The sequence below is a fragment of the Siphateles boraxobius genome, unplaced genomic scaffold, assembly GCF_051911475.1.
Source record: "Siphateles boraxobius isolate OS27281-9 unplaced genomic scaffold, OSU_SipBor_1 46, whole genome shotgun sequence".
NCBI lineage: Eukaryota > Metazoa > Chordata > Actinopteri > Cypriniformes > Leuciscidae > Siphateles > Siphateles boraxobius.
In genome coordinates, this window is record NW_027509097.1 from 2,775,575 (window position 1) to 2,793,237 (window position 17,663).

General features: G+C 36.4%; 1 protein-coding gene across 1 annotated transcript in view; it reads right to left on the reverse strand.

The window, feature by feature from the left end:
- Positions 1-17,663, reverse strand: part of cdh12b (cadherin 12b) — a 194,075-nt gene that overhangs the window by 36,622 nt on the left and 139,790 nt on the right. Inside the window, exon 7 of the mRNA XM_077200327.1 lies at positions 2,967-3,220. Coding sequence (XP_077056442.1) covers positions 2,967-3,220 — 254 coding nt within the window. The remainder of the gene's footprint in view (positions 1-2,966; positions 3,221-17,663) is intronic.

Sequence of the window (17,663 nt, forward strand, 5' to 3'; positions counted from 1 at the left end):
GAGTGTGCATCGATCTGCACTTCGTATTCTGACCGGAAATAGTAGACCATCCGGGTATCTTTGGAACACTCATTTCAACATACTACGATTTGGGAGGTACTAATTCTATTTTCGAATACTATTTAGGATGGATAGTATGCGAATTGGGACTGGGCCCTTGACTGTACTTTGTATTACATTTTTGGATTACCCTTTCAAAATAAACTGCATTTGGATCTTCAACCTTTTTGTCTCGGAGCAGTATGTGACACTGTGTTAATATAGCACATTTCAAAACAGGAAATATTTGGGAAAAGAAAAGATTGCTCGAAACCCTCAGGCCATGTTTCCACGTAGTATTAAGATGCAGTTTGGTCGATCGGATTACAAGTAGACGAGGGAGACACATTCCCGTTTACATCTCTTGTCCACTTCTGTCCTGATTTCTTCGAGGGGTGGGTCTATGGGTGGGTAAATGTAGATCTAAAGGACAAAATAAGCTCGAGTAATTTACATATGAACACACGGGGAGCATCAGCTTTCGTTTCTGCTTTTACAGACGCAAGACCACGCTGAATACAGTGAGTGCATGTTAGAAATGGTGAGAGAACATTGTGCTTTGTATTTTTTTCATCTTCAAACCAAACTTCAGCCGGTCTTCAGCCGACAGTTTAAATCCCGTCTGGCTACTGCGCGTCTCATAATGTTTACATGGTCAGTAGGCGGAGAGTTGTCTGTCTTTTGTGGCTGTTTGAACGCATTCGACCACATGAGTGTGTACTCTACAAAAGCAATCTGATCAAATGCGTTTTCAACAACCTCTGGAAGCGGTCGAAAGTGGACAAGATCAAAACGTTTTAGACCCCGTTTACACCTGTATTTAGCGTCTTAATACCAAGTGTAAACAGGACCTATAGATGAATATGGCATCATGTGTGGGAGAGAAGAAAGACTGATATGTTCTGGTATTGGTCCTCATAAGCTGCGTTCGAAAACCAAATGTTTAATGTGAAGATCAAACAAGATTAAGAGGCAGTGCATGCAACGTTTTTTAATATAAAAAAAAATCATTATGGAAACTTTGTTTAAATGAATGTTCTATCAGACCATTATGGTTTCATTTTTGTGTCAAATTTTTTTTGGTTCATTTCTAATTAGCTGATCATTAACCTAATGTATCTGAGCAAAGCCTTTTTTAATTGAATTTTTTAAACAGCAAATGCTGCCGCAACAATAAAAAAAAGCTTCAAACAGAATTTCACTATGCTGCTACATTAATCTTTCCACGACTACGAGATTACAAAACAAACAGACTGATGAACAAATTATTCATTGTAGAAAGTAGTTAAGAGACCGGCTCGACAGACCCTTGGCTGTGCGGTGAGATGAAGCAGAACATCAGATTTGCCCTATTTAAACAACTTTCATAAGTCGTGTTCTATTCCTGTTGCATGATGTGAGAGTCAGTTAAACAAATGTCTACGTCCTGTATTTTATCGGGGGTCGTGCAGTCAGGATAGTTTGAGCATATTCTTATGTTGACTCAAAGCTAAAACATTCATAAGTATTTGGAAAAAGAAAGCAAGCGATGTGGGTCGATTCAGCTGAAATAGCAGCTTCGCTGGGCCTGAGATCCAAATGTGTAATGAGATAAATATCCCAGAGGAAATATGATGAGTATGTTAAAAAACAAACATTCATAAATACAGAGGCAACTGAGGAAAAATCGATCTAAAATCAACATGAAAGGCTGTTCAAAACCCATTTTACTTCCATAATATGATGAATTTACGAGCACAACAGGATATTATTAAAGAAAAAAAAAAATTTTAATAAAAGATTGCGAATATAAAATTTTTATTTATAACAAAAAACTGCTGATGTGTGGCAAGATGATGAAAGAATAGCTAAAGAGAATAGTAATTTAGTATCACTATAAAAGAGAATAGTGAGAATAGTATATGCATTCACATGTATCACTATTCTCTTTAACTATTCTTTCATTATTTCTCACTATTATCTTGGTTCTAGTCTGAACCTCTCTGATTAATCCTGAAAATGCAGCATTTCCCATGTCATTGCCTCATTAGGGTGACTTTCTTATGTTTTATTTCCTCCATTGTCAGTTACTTTGGGTAAATGCATCTTCTAAATGTAGAAATGTAAATCAGACCTCTATTCCTCCTATGTTTTGCCCACTGTGGGCCTGTGTACTCTTATTTGAGTGGTTTACCTCAAGACATTTTTCTGATGTGAACAACACAGCTTTGGATGACTTTACTTCTTTCATAAGTCCATCCATTTCTGATCTCTCTGAAGCTCTTTTCTTGTCTCCTCTACCTTGGAAAAAAAAAACTTTAAAAGCTTTGGAGGAAGTCGTTGAAACTTTCAATACCAAAAAGCACTTCAGCTATTTTGTTTCCTGCACGCGGTGGACACGCGCTGTGTATAGAAGTGTTTTAAAAGCTTTGTTCTTTTCGCACAGAAGCTCATTGGGGACTACTGTTTTCTGATGAGAAAGTGCCCATCCCCATTGAGCAATGTTATGATGTTTCTGAATAATTAACTAAGAAAGTCCCAAACAAAAGTAAAACAAAGCCCTTTCACAAATACAAATCCTTTCGTTGTCCATTTTCCTTTGTTATACTGAATGAAATATTAATAGAGAAACAAACTGATTCATGATGCGTTAGGTAGTGTTGGGACCCGGCAATGGTGCATCAATTGTTTGTCTTCTTGTAAAACTTTAAAAAGCAATCTTAAGAAGTGCAACTCTAAACCATAATGGATTATAAAACGAGGTAAATATTTCAGCATGTTGCTGTTTTGACCTGAGAGTGTGTCAGATGGACTGTAAGCATTCATGTGTGTCCAATTATAATCTTTCTTTCTTTCAAAGGTACAATGGTGATGGCAAGGACTGAACTAACAACCCTCCGGTTACCAGCCCAGAGTCTTATTCTTTTGTATATGCTGTGTTTGCATACCTGACTGGACTGTTCCCTGCGTCGAGATCCTGTGCAGTCACGGCTCCTATAATGGTGCCTTGCGGTGTGTCCTCGTAGACATCCATCGTGTAGGAAGGTTTGCTGAAGACGGGAGGCTCATCCACATCCAGAACGTTTATCTTTACTGTTGCGGTGTCTTTAAACGGGCCAAAACTGTGGAACCGTGGATCCAGGTGTGCATTCGAGGCCTCCACTTTAAATGTGTACGCCTTTTTGGTCTCATAGTCCAGCGGCTGGGAGAAAGAGAAACAGAGAAGAAAAAAAAAAAGAAAAGTTCAGGTAAAGTGCCTGTTGAATTAGTCAAAACCAGGCAATTTAAAATATGTATATATATGTATGAGATGCAAAGATGAATTTTCCGCATCATTCCTCCAGTCTTCAGTGTCACATGATCTTTCAGAAAGTTTTTTTTTTTAACCAAGATTTTTTTCAAGATTTAACATTTATCTCAAAAGAAAAAAAAATATTTGAAATAGATTTTTTTTTGTAATATTATGCATTTCTTGAGTGTCTTTTTTGTTTGTTTTGCTGAATATTCAAGTATTATATATATATATATATATATATATATATATATATATATATATATATATACACATTTCAGTTAGTGTTAGTCCCTGTTGGTAGATGTTGCATCATACAGCATTAGCTTCTTAGTATCCAGGTATTATACAACTCCTCCATGTTAGCCATTCATTGAGGTCTTACATTAGGCTTAATTCATTTATTCGTGTTTTATCTTTTTCTCTTTTTTTGCTAGAATTGCTCACTTTGATCATAATGAATGCAGGCCCTTTCTCAGATCTCGAGTGTGTCGATGTCTGGGGAAGTTTGTCACAATTGCTTTCAGGGATGTCAAACAAACAACACACACTCCAAAAACTGTTCTCTCATGCTCCTTAGTGCATTTTCTCCCCTCCCCCTTGATTCGGGGCCCTATTTTCTCCTGAAATCTCTCTTTAAATTCTCACTTCAGTTCTTCTGAATCAAAGATTGTCTGTCATCAGTACGACAGCCATAAAATGTGCTAGTGTGGATGATTGTGGTCTTGCACCACTAAATCAAAGCAGCCCATCCATAGAGATGAAAATCATACAATGCTATTGTACAATCACAGCTTTCTGTCTCTGTCAATCTGTCTCGCTGGGGGATAGCGAAAGGGCGAAGGAGACAAAGATCATATATCTGACCTGTATACGGTTTCCATCATGTGCAATTTAGTGCGGCATCATCTTTAGATGAAAACAAACACCACAGGTATAAACGAATGGCACCCGCAGACCCCTAAATACACAGCATATGCACTTTATATCGCAGTAACATGTATTTTGCACCTGAAACTTCTAAAGCAAACAGTTTTTAAGCAGAGAGAGGAAAACAACGTCAGCTTTAGGTGAATGGCAACACCAAATCGTTTGGGATTTGTCTGTGTCAGATGCCCTTGCTGAAGTTTCCACACCGACTAAATCAAATGGTGCTAATTAGAATCCCAATCAAGTTAAAGTGAACCTCCAAAAACTGCAGTCTCTAATTAGCTAATGTTCTTGTTGACATAAAAGCAGAAGCATTGGTATTACTGAAGTCTACTTAAATACAGGGGATGTAAGCTCACAGTTGCCCACAAGTAATTAGAACCCAAGTCATTGTATACAAAATATATTTTTCTCATTATTCAAACTAGCCTATGGCCTTCTGTGTCCCACAGAGACGACACTGCTTGGCCTTTAGAGGCCAAGAGATGCATTGATATTAAGGTCGCAAGCTATGGAAAAGGACAGAAAGGCAGTTTACAAGTGTTAGAAATGGAAATGAAATGGTCCAAACGAAAAGTGCCCCAAAATCTTGGTTCTTTATTATGAACAGATAATACAATACACCAGCGCTGGTTGGAGTAGAAGCTCAACCCAATATCCTTTGTCTAGGGTTTATATAGTGAAAGTCTTAAACAAAAGAATACAAGTCTAACCAATAAAATCAAACATTACATCATAGATATCATATAGACGTTATATAACAGCTTCTTAATATGGGCAATATCCTGTTAGATTTCCACAGGATCCTTAGGATCCTAAGAGCTTTTCAAACACACAATGTATAGAAGTGGAACGAACATAGAGAGAGAAAAAGAGAGAGAAAAAGAGAGAGAAAGAGAAAGGAGGGGTGAGCAATCTTCTATTAATGAATACCAGATGTTTAACATACACACAAAAGGAAAGATGTACAGACGTGGCAGTTTTGCTGCCTAGTATAAAAATCATACATAGACTATTGTTTTGTATGCTGAAGGAGAAAGATATTTCTAACAACAAGCAAAATTGCTTGGTTTTCCGAAAAAAAGGACACATGGAGGACTTCTGTCTTCTTTAATATGCATAACGCTAGTAAAACTGTATTTCCATCCGGACGACATTATGCCACGTCCCCCATTTCAATCAGAACTCACAGCCTTTGTAACTCTAATTTGAAACAAAAGCTATAAATTGCTATCTGACTGCTATTTCATGTGGTTATTTTCCATTTAGGTCCCCTCAAAGGAATCTTTAGTGATGCTCATATTGAATTATGGCTTGATCTTCACAGTCGCATCGCTCGAGAAAGCCCTGCGCCGCCTTATGATATTTCTCTCCATGACACAATATTTTCATTTATACTCCCCCAGAAAGTTTTCAAGGTCATTTAAATTATTTGACCACATAACATATTTGCTACGGTATAAATTATAATACATGAAACAGCATCCGCCTCAGCTCTGGACCAATGGTGACTTCATGAAAATGGGTTATTTGTTGAGAGCAGACAAATTTCAAACCATCTTCTTTGCTTGGAAGATGATCAAAACCCATATTATATATATGAATACAATATCTGATAGACTTACATATTGGAAAGAAACAACATATGAACTGTGCACAGCCTTGGAATTCAAGCGCATGAGCCAGCAGTGTGTCAAAATTACAAATAATGAGAAGTCGAAGTCACATTTTCCTCATTTTTGTGGATCGAATGTAACTGGAGTGATCATACTTTACCGATCAAAGTTTGGAATATCTTTTTTTTTTAAAGAAGTCTCTTAGGCTCATTAGAAGGCTACATTTATTTGATCAAATATGCAGACAAATATAGTAATATTGTAAATATTATTACATTTTAAAGGACTTCTATTTTAATATATATATTAAAATGTAATTTATTCCTGTAATGGAATGAACTGAATTTTCAGAAGTTTTTACTGCTTAACATTTTTGTGGAATCCGTGATACTCTACCATTTAAAAGTTTGGGCTGCATAAGAAAGAAAAAAAGATAAGAAATTAATATCAGCAAGTACACATTAAATTGATCAAAAGTGGCAAAACAGATGATGCAGTGTTATTTCTATTTTAACTTTCTAATAATCAAATAATATACAGTATCACAGTTTCCAAAACAAATATTAGGCAGCAAAAACTATTTTCGAAAACTGATAATAATAAGAACAGTATTAATATTTGAGCACCAACAATAATGGATAATAAATGAGCATCAAATCGGAATATTAGAGTGATTTGTGAAGGATCATGATAGACTGAAGACATGGCTGCTAAAAAAAATCAGCTTTATAAGTTACATTTTAAAATATATCAAAATAGAAAACAGTTCTTTTAAATCGTAATAATATTTCACAATGTTACATTTTCACCAATAATCCCAAGAGATTTTTAGAAAAGACATTAAAAGCCTTATTTATTACACATTTTTGATCGGTAGTGTAATGTCCTTAAGCATGACGAATGGCAAAGAAGCAATCCATTATGCCATATGCACATTTTCAAGCCAGCACCTGCTCTTATTACCATGTGCATCAGATTCCCATTTGAGTTTTCACGACAGGTGAGGTGAAAAGGGTGAACCAGACGTGGCGTCTCTCCGAGCCCGTGTCCGGTATTGATGGTGGACGGACGTGAATGGGGATTAAATGTCAGAGGAAGCTGCAGGATTATTGGAGGTGAGGAGGTTTAGCCTAGAAGAATGTCAAGAGCATCATTGCCCTTTTAGTGTGTGTGAGTGGCCACATCAACCCGGCGGCCCTAGTTAATGACTTTATGCCGAGACAAGGGAAGAGACAGAGGGAAAAAGAGAGAAAAGACGCCGGAAGGGTAATGACAGTGACTCAAAACTAATGAAAGGCTCTTCAAGTGTGTCACTAGTTGTTGATGAAACTGAATCACAATGTGAACACTATACTTTACAGCATCTTTTACTTGGAAAGGTCCTGAATGCTTTACGTTGTGCCGTCAACACTAAACCCTTGATCATGAGAAGTATAGCAGTTGCTTTAACAGCACAGATTTGTATTTGTAGCCACTCACTGATTATATATGAGGACTGAAAATATGTATTTATCTAGAAAATCTTCAGCAACATACACAAGATGTCACCTCTTGAATTGGTACATTTTCTGAGAAAATGTCTGTTTTTCCTTGCCTATCACCGCATATGGGTCAGATAGAAAAATAATGTGTCAACTATTCATTATAAACGCTGAAATATCTGGCAGTGAATTAATGAATTGAGACTACACGCCGGATTCAAACTAATTTTCAGCTCCATCTATTGATTTGTCATTACAATCAGACAGAAAATCTGACAAAATAACTGTATTTTGCACATCCCAAATCCATTAGCTAGTATCTATCAACATAAAACAGAAGAGTTACACACTCCACCATTATTTAACTTAATGGCTGACGCCAGCTCTAGTGAGTATTGTCATTACAAAACATTGATCTTCAATTAAAGTTCACAGTATCAGGAGACGGCAGGGAGGACAATAACTCAGGGGACACACAGAAACCTCAGGTGTTATAATGAAGCATTTACACCAGGGGCGTCACTAGGATTTTCATTTTAGGGGGGCTAAGCCCCCAATGAGGGTATGATTTTTTTTTTAATTATAAAAAAAAAGGTAACACTTTAGTTTAGGATCTAATGCTCACTATTAACCAGTTTCAATACCATGCAAAGGCAGGGTTTTATAATCACTGTGGTCCCAAATGTGAGGTAGGGCAGATAGGGGGGTTCTGGGTTTCCCCGAGAAAATTTTGATTTCTCAGATCTACATATTTTAAGATGTTTTGAAGGCCAAAACAATTGGATAACAGCTTTAAAACCATGTCAGTGCGCAGCTGATTATTTTTCTCTCCTCATCAGCATCACACTCTTTTTCTCTTTGTTTTTCTCTTGTCTCTTCCCCTCCTAAAGCTGAGCTTTGACTGATATAGGCTTTTCATTTTTGTCTGTCAGTGAAGAAAGTAAACATAGGGTCAACTGATAGGTTGATTTTGCCTATGAATCATTTTCTCAGACATGTTTATTTACTGAAAGCTACTAAAGCTAGGTAATTAAGTTTATTAAATGCATTGTTATATATGCATCATGCATATATTATATATATGTATTCATATTAAATGCACAATATGTAGGCTACACATTCATTATTGATCTTATGCCCAATACAGGGCCGTAGACAGGGCTTTATAATCAAAGAGGTCCTAAATTTGAGGTAAGTAGGGGGTTTGATTTTTTTATTTCTCTGATATGTGCATTTCAAGATGTTTTTAAGATAAAAAAAGGATAAGAAATAGCTTTAAAACCATGTCAGTGGGCAGTATATTATTTGTCAAAACCTGCTCTCGCCTCATCTCCATCACTCTTTTTTTTCTCAGTCACTTCATCCCTTTCTCTTCCCCTCCTAAAGATGAGCTTTTTTAATTTACTAAAGGCTACAATGTGTATTATATTCTCAATATGTACACATTCATTATTAATCTTGTACCTAACATGATGAAAATTGCTTTGTTAATGTTTCTTGTCCCCTCACAATGACAGTAAACTAATTATTACATTACATAAGTCACGTACTTTTTGAACTGAAAATAGGTAACGTTACATAGGCATATTTTCCGTTAAAAATGGCGTGATTAGACAAAACTATGTTAGTTCGCCGGATTATTTTTTGTCATTCGTTTAACATTTATGAACTAAAAAAATGTCAAATATGAAATGTTAAGTTTACTTAACTTACATCTTATCTCTCACTTGACCGTACGCGTCCAGTCGCGCTGAAAATTCGCGCTCAGCAGCGTCTGTGAACATAAAGCCCGCCTACTTTTATTTGATTGGTCATCTCAAATAATCTGACATTGACGAGCAGTGACAGACCAATGAGGCTCAGATGAACACACACACACACACACACACCCTGTCCTCTGTTTCTGACGTGCTCTCTGCTCGGCGCCGCTGCGGACTGCAGAGGAAGAACACGCTGAATCTGATTATAACAAGACTGAAGCGAACACGAATTTGTATAGCCTACATTAATCACACATTTTTAGGTGGGCTAGGCAGAAGTTGAAGGCTGAAAGGGCCTAGCGACGCCCATGATTTACACAAAAGAAAAAAATGCTACTGAGAGAAAGTCATTTAAAACATTTGATTGAAAACAAAAAAATGTTGCTCATGGAACATGCAGAATTGACATTATCACCACAAAGTCAAATTATTTACACAGCACAGCAGTGTGTGTAATACTATAAATAGTAATTTCTTATTTCTTTTTTTAACTGGTCTATGAGCATTGTAAAAATATATGAATTTGAACATTTAACAAGCCACAAATTTCACTGGGGACTGAATTGTATCAATTTTCTGATGTTGCTAGCAGGATACTGTTCAAAAGAATTTAGAAAAAAAGAATACTTTTATTCAGTAAGACTGCATACAATTAATTAAAGTGACATATAATGTTACAAAATACGTATATTCCAAAATAGTCCTGTTCTTAAACTTCTTGTCATCAAATAATCTGGAAAAAAAAGTATCATGGTTTCCGCAAAACTATAAGGTAACTATTTTCAAAATTGATGTAATGGTTAAGTTCTATATGTGGATTATGTTATTTTTCCTTAGGTTCCCATATTTCCTTCCTGTGTTTAAGGTGTATTCAGGCCAGCTCATAATTATTGTAATTACAAGATTCCGACTTAAAAAAGGCATTCACGTCCTCGTAGAATTCTAACTACAGCTTGTAAACTGGAAATTTTCAGAGAGCTCCTACTTGTACCACGTGACCACTGTACTACCTGACCACCATTGCAGGTTCATTTGGGTGTTGATAGTGTTGCCATAGAAACGCAAAATTCCCAGTCCTGTTCCCTTTGTTCCCATTGCTAGTTAGTTTCTATGATTACTTAATTATTGGTTCAGATTATGTTTACCTGAGTCTTGTTTGGTTTCCCATTTAACCATGAAGGTAAGCCCTCAGTTTGGTTCTTCTCATTGCCCTGTGTTGTCTTTACTTGTGTTAAGCTGTTACGCTGATTTTTACCTTCTGGATAACCTTCTTTGGCTTAATGTTTTGTAAATAAACTAAAACTGCTGCAATTTAGATCCTCTGCTCATCTTTCTTTGCCTGCACAATGACAATTGATAATAATAAAAAAGATTATTGAGCAGCAAATCAGCATATTCGAATTAGTTATGTATGTCGCGAGACCGGTCTTGGTCTCGAGACCACTTTTAAGTGGTCTCGGTCTTGTCACGGCCTTGATGGTCTTTGGTCTTGGTCTTGTCTTGGTCTCGGACCTCTCGGTCTTGTCTAGGTCTCGCTGTCTCAGACCGACATAGTGGTCGGGGGATTTAGCAATAAAGTACTACAATATCCACGACGAAACAACGTTCGACAATGCAACAGAATTAGAATTTTCGTGTAACTCGTTTCGCCTATTTGAACAATGTATATCTTAATGGTCCAGTGATAGAATTTTCGCCAACCGTGTCAGAGGTTCTGGGTTCTAATCCGCACTCGTATAGGTTTTTTTTTTTTTTTCATCAAAACCTATTATGTTCATCAGTGGTATATCAAGCAGGGACACGTTTGTGTGCATTATGTTTTGTGATTTCACCAGAACAAATAGAGAGTACACTAGCAGTGTTGTGCCTAAACGTATTCATTGAACGATAGTTCATGAACTCGTTCATATTTTGGGCGAACGTGAACTGAACGTACTGTATTACTGCCTGATGAACGTTACTGTGAACTCGTTCATTCTGGTGCCTGTGAACGGAGCGCGGCACGCCCTCCGTTTAACTTCGTTCAATAGGGTGCCAGATTTCTATAGAGCCTTCCAGGCGAAAACCCGGCTAAAATACACCGTAAACAGGCCTTAATATGTAGCGGAAAAACACCCAATCTGGCAACACCAGCCACCGGTGTCGCACCGCCGCATGTCGTGATCAAAACAAAATGCAGCAAGGAAGCGTATGATCCTTTAAACAACTTTTATGACAAGGTCGGTGAGGATGGGAAAAATCTTACATTTCTGTTCTAACTTTGCCCGCCGATAAAATAATTGCTGTCTGTAGTTCTATATGGGCTGTGGCAATCATTTTGAAAAATAATTGCTCGCAGCAACACATGGAAAAAAAGAACTATGAATGAACTAGTTCAAAATTTTAAAGTATGAACTGAACTGAACTAGTTCATTTTAAAATTTGTGAACTGAACTTTAAACTAGTTCATGTAGAAAGTGAACTTTCCCAACACTGTACACTAGTCTGTTTTTTTTTTTTTCCCTCTGGTCTCGACTTGGTCTCGGTCTTGGTCTCGACTTGGTCTCGGTCTTGGTCTTGGTCTTGTCTTGGTCTCGATACCCTCTGGTCTTGGTAGTGTCTTGGTCTCGGTTTAGGCGGTCTCGACTACAAGTCTAATTAGAATTTAATGATAAGAAACAAAGACTCAGCTTTCAAATTTCGTCATGAAATTCAAACAATAAATTTTTTTGGTGCACTTAATTTTGGCGTGACATGTCGCTGTACACCTCAGTTCCAGCAGCAGTGTTGAGCGTGAACTTTTTCTTCCACTTTCATACAGGTTATATCTCAAACAGGCAAGCATATCAGAGAGTTGAAAGATACAGTACAAGTTACTGAAAAGAATCATGTCTCATGTAATCACTCAATCAGTGTTTCAGCCACGGAAAGATGTAAAAAAAACAATCATTTATCGTTGCATTTACCTCAGGAAAGTTATCCAGTGTTAACAAAAAACATTAGAGAGGAGCGTATTTAATGTTTATTATATATGGATGCTTGAATACATTTGTCAAGACAAGTGTTTATGTGTAACTGAGTTGCAATCAAACATTTCCGTTTTTATTTTAGTGTTATAATCTTATAATTATATCTGAAAATAAATAGCAGTTGAATATAATAGCTCTGTAATTTTAACCTCTAATATTATAGTAATGTACCAAATGAGAGAGTTCCCTGTATAGTTTGCAGCATTGTTTGGGAGAGATTTTCTGTCCTCAAGATAATCAAATATCGGTATCGGCAGATATGATTCTGAAGCTATAGTATCGGCAGATAAATTTAGCATCAGTGCATCTCTATAACAGATCCATTTGATGTGAGAAGCTAAACGCTTTGAAGAACATTAATCAACACTACGTAGATCAAAGGCCTCAGGAAAGGTGTTAGTAGTTCAGACGTGTATATGTGTACGTGAAGGACATACTCATTTCCGTATCTCTGTGTACTGACACTTAAACGTTACCAGAACAAAAGACACTTTAAATGCAACACTTCATGCCACTGAACTCTTTGATATGGTAATGTGCTCCCTCCTTGCACTGGTGTGAGTGCCAGCAGAGAAATCCAGACGATCGCAGCCCAAGCCGTCAATGCCAGTTGTGGGAATTGAATAATTGCGCACCTGATTCTGAAACAAACAACATCCATTGTGTAGGTGCAGATGCTCTGAGCCGTTCAGTGCAATGTAAATATGTCTGCCATTAGCATTCTCTTCATGATTATTTCTAAAACACTAAGGGGCTTTTAGAACGCAGCGTCACTGTCCTCTGGAGAATTTCTGCTGCAACTCAGGTTGTAGATGTGAGAGCGCTTTGATGTAAAGTTCGTTTTTATTTCCATTAGCGTTCTGGATCTCTGCTTATTCTTTGTAACCAATAGAAGCTCTAGCAGACCTTTTCCCCACACAGCCAAATACTGCATTATTCTATTCGTACTTAAGAAGATCTTTGTGAAATCAATAGCTATTATTAAAGTCAGCCTTTTAATCCTCAGGGCTTCTCTACACGATATATCAATACACCCTCCTATTAGTATGCAGAAAGTGCTCCCAGATTTTCGTATAGTGTAATGCAGTTTGCCTTCATCTAAATAAGATTACAATGTGAAGCACCCGGAAAAAGTGCTCTTCTTGTTGTTGTTACAGTGCGGTGTTAGCCGTGGCCTGTGAAATAGCTCCAAAGTTTTCATGAAAAGGCTGTTTTTTTTGCATGAGCCCTTGTTGGCTCACTTGTACACTTTCCTCTTCAGGATGATGCATATACGAGCTGGATTTGTTTGTGTTTGGAAAAGTATTACTCTAACACAACTTTTTTCGATCCATTTTCAAGATACACATACTGTAAAATGGACACATGGAACGTAGACACACTTACGGTAGCTCTGCCTGATTCCTACTATGCAGCACGTGTCCATATTATGTCTAAAAATACAGTAAAAATATGATCACAATATCACATTTAAGTGACCATATTTAAATGTAAATGTTTGGCTTGAGAGGAAATTGCTATTTTTAGCATCTCCCTGGGTGCTGCACTAAATTATAACACTGTCTAATTGATTTTTTATATATATATATATACATATATATATATATATATACATATATATATATATATATATATATATATATATATATATTGCCTGTTAATTTTTTTTTTTCAAATTAAAAAGTTTTTTTTGTTATGTTTTCTTGTGAGTAGTGTTTTAATAAGTAATCTATTTATATCATCTAACAAACACAACCTAGGTTCTAATAACATTATAATTTAGGAATTGATGTCATTTTTTAGAGTGTTATTAAACAAATATTTTCCATATACGACTGTGTATATACACCACCATTCAAAAGTCTGGGGTCAATAAGATTTTTGTCTCTTATGTTCACCAAGGTAGCATTTATTTAATAAAAAAATCCTGTAAAAACAGAAAGGCCGCTTTCTATTTTAAAAAAAATCTGGCGAATTTATATTTGCACCTTGTGCATACTAATTATAAAACAAAACAAAAATGATGACACACTTTCAGCGCCAGAGAAAACAACAGCAGTACATCTTAATGCAGTGGTGCGAGATTCTTTTTGGACACCTGGAAAGCAAGAGGCTTTAATTAAACAAAAGGACCCAATTATATATTCTATTTTGTCAGAATGTGCTTAATTGTGCAATGCATGCCATGGCCAGGATGTCTTTCTGAGGTAAAGAACCTGTCTGCATCTCCTGCTGATCTGGCTGGATAAGAGCTCATTTAATCAACATGAATGAGTGCATTACAGGATCATCACGCAAAGCTTGTTTTATTTTATTAGCGAAACTGCACAGTGGATAATTTGTATTGACACAAAGACACAGCTCCCAAAAAAAGTCCACCCGGCTAGTGCACGACATTAGAGAGTACTGGAAACTGCATTTGTGCAGTTCTAAAATTATACTGTTATGAACCTTTTTGCTGACTTAATTTGTTTTATATTCTGTGATACTCTGGCAAACAGCAAACAAATGTGCGTCAGCAAGGTACAATATGAAAAGGTAGTATTTTTCTGAAAGAAATAGATGGAAATTATTTGAAAACAGAGACAAATATAGTAAATAACTTTTAACCTATTGTCCATATACAGACACTACTCATCAAGATGCACTTGACGTGACAACATTATAATTGCTACTCTTGACCGCTATCTCGGCACACCATAGTCTTAAACTAGTTTGAGTAGACAAACATGACGAAATATGCTATCTATCTACAACACAAAAATAAGCAGAATTCATATTCTAGGGTGTACATTTGATAACCAGTAACTATGTTGTTGATAACCAAAATCAATAATAATTAAAAAAATATATAAAGAATGCATACATATTTACAAAAACACATCCAGAATGGAGCCCTATAGCTTTTCAACAATTGCACATCATTTTTGAAGTATAAACACATCTCTTAAACAGTGGCTTACATTATAAGTGATTTTTTGTAAAACATGTCTCTCATGCATTATTAAGAACTGAGGGACAAATCAAAAGTATTGTCTTTGTAAGTCAGTCGGATGCCACAAATGCAAAGTCTAGACAATACATTGAAAACAACCTCAATATTGCTGTAAGCCTCTTAGGAAGTACCAAAATTGCAGGTTGGAAGATAAAAGTAATTGGAGAGTATCAGCATGGTGCCTTTGAGTTGATGTTTAGCCATCAGTTCCAGTGGGTTTTAAAGGGTTAGTTCAACCAAAAATTGAATTTCTGTCATTATTAATTACTCACCCTAGGGTGACCAGAAGTCCCGAAGAATTCGGTACAGTCCCGAAATCTAAGCTGTTGTCCCGAATCCCAAATCCGACCCTGATTGTCCCGAAAATTATACTAAAGCAAAATCTTGAGTAGACTTCGTCTGATAAAACATTAAAAACTGTCCGTGGAGGTTGAGTCGTAAGAGAGCGCAAGTTGCAGCAGCCGTGAGCTCAGTGAATGAATATGTCTTAAAGGAGTGATTGATTTGTCGCGGCACTGTCTGCCAAAAATACTTCGGCAATGAACAATGACTACATATTAGACTACAACTGAGTAGTCTCAGAGCTTTCTCGGATAATTATTAATAAATATTTAAAAGAAGTAAAAAGTTGTAATTATGAGAAAAAGACAATAATGGCAAAATGTGACCTTTTTGTCGTAATTGACTTTTTGTCATAGTTTTGACTTTTATGAATTAGTGTCTCATAGTTTTGTCTTTTTATATTATATGATGACTCTGTATTTCATAGTTTTGACTTTCTCTCTCATAATTATTTCATTCTTTTTTTTTTTTTTCATAAATTACATCATAATTATGATTTACCAAAGCATGATTTTTTTTCTTTTCTTATGTTTTGTCCCTGTGTCCCATTTTCAGTTCATGGCCCACTAATTGAGAACCTTAAAGGGAACTGCACTTGAAATTGCTGAATATTTTGCCATGATGCGTTTCACAGAATCAGTACCAGAATATCTTAAACTAGCATGCAACCACACAACCAAATTCATAAACTGTATCTCACAACACTGTTCCACAAGTATTGGCCAATACATCAAACTTGACATTGTTTTAAAACGGCATGATCACTGGAGGTAAACACAGCAGTGTGTGTGCTCTGCGTTGAGCAGGGTTTGGAGGTGTAAACAGCCCTCTATTTGGAACCAGTAAAGCATGCAGAGCCCTCTACTGCTAAATGAGTTTCCTGTGTCGATAATTCATGTTGTAACTGGATGTTTCATGTCTTTGTTGACATGATGTTATCTCACCATAGTAAAAAGGATGAAGTGATCTTTGGGATTTTCAAAATAGGTAAACTCAGACATACACACAAAACTAGGGCACAACAAATGTATATTGCACACCAGGTTTGAATTGATGCATATATCCGCAGGCACACATGTAGTGTCATAACACACCTTTGGTTTCTAGATTCTTGACATTTGGTGGATTAAAATATCCCCTCTAATAACCTCAGTTCACAGCACTGACACAAACACACCGCTAACATCGCTTCACCTTCAGACTGCTGCTCTCAGCTAAAATGTTTTTCATATCCCCTTTCTTTACCACATGCCGTGCATGCTGACATTCCTACTTGTACATACACACACACACGCACACTTACTGCATGTGGAGTCTTTGATATGTATTATCGGATATAATCAAGTATACATCATCACATCTTTGTCACTTGTCTGTCATGTGATTAGCCTACATTTCACATTCACACTTTTGCATGAAGGTAAACAAGCTGTTTCTCTTTCCGAATACGATATTATTCCTCCTGGCTGTTTGAAATAGCATAATAGCATACTATTTCTGCAGAATATACAATGTAAACTGTGCACTGTATGCAAATCTTCCACATGAATGACCTACTTTCCATTTGCACGGAATACTATATCCCACAATACAAAGCACTTGACTTGACATTCCAGCTGCATCCGAATCACACACCTATTATGTAGTAGGTGAGATAAACATAATAATTATGTCTGAATTCACAGTACTAATAAAAGAGAAGGAAAAAATACCCAGATGACCTACTACTTCTGGCGAGATTCTGAAGTGTGCATACGATGGACACTTTACTATCCCATGATACGACCGGAGAGGATTTGTAAATTGCAGAGAAGTGATGCTAGTAGATCTCATGATAATGACAACATGGCAAATGTAGTACGTCCATATTACACTCATACCACACACATTTATATATAGAACACACTTTTTTGTGTCATTCTGTACAATTTTCTAATGGAGAAACAAGATATTTATGAAAGTTAAACAGACAAACTGAACGTGACAAGGTCATGTGACAACAATGTTACAAACTATTGTTTGATTTTTGTATTATTGCATAATGCATTCTGTTTCACACACTATTTAATCATTAGTAACCAGTATATGGTAGATTTGTAGTATTCAGTAAAAAGTAAGCTAGTATTCCCTTTTGAACGTTGCCCTTTTTTATTTATTTTACCAGTATATTAATCAGGATTCACCCATAGGTGGCACTGCTTACTCCTATTGGAAATCTACA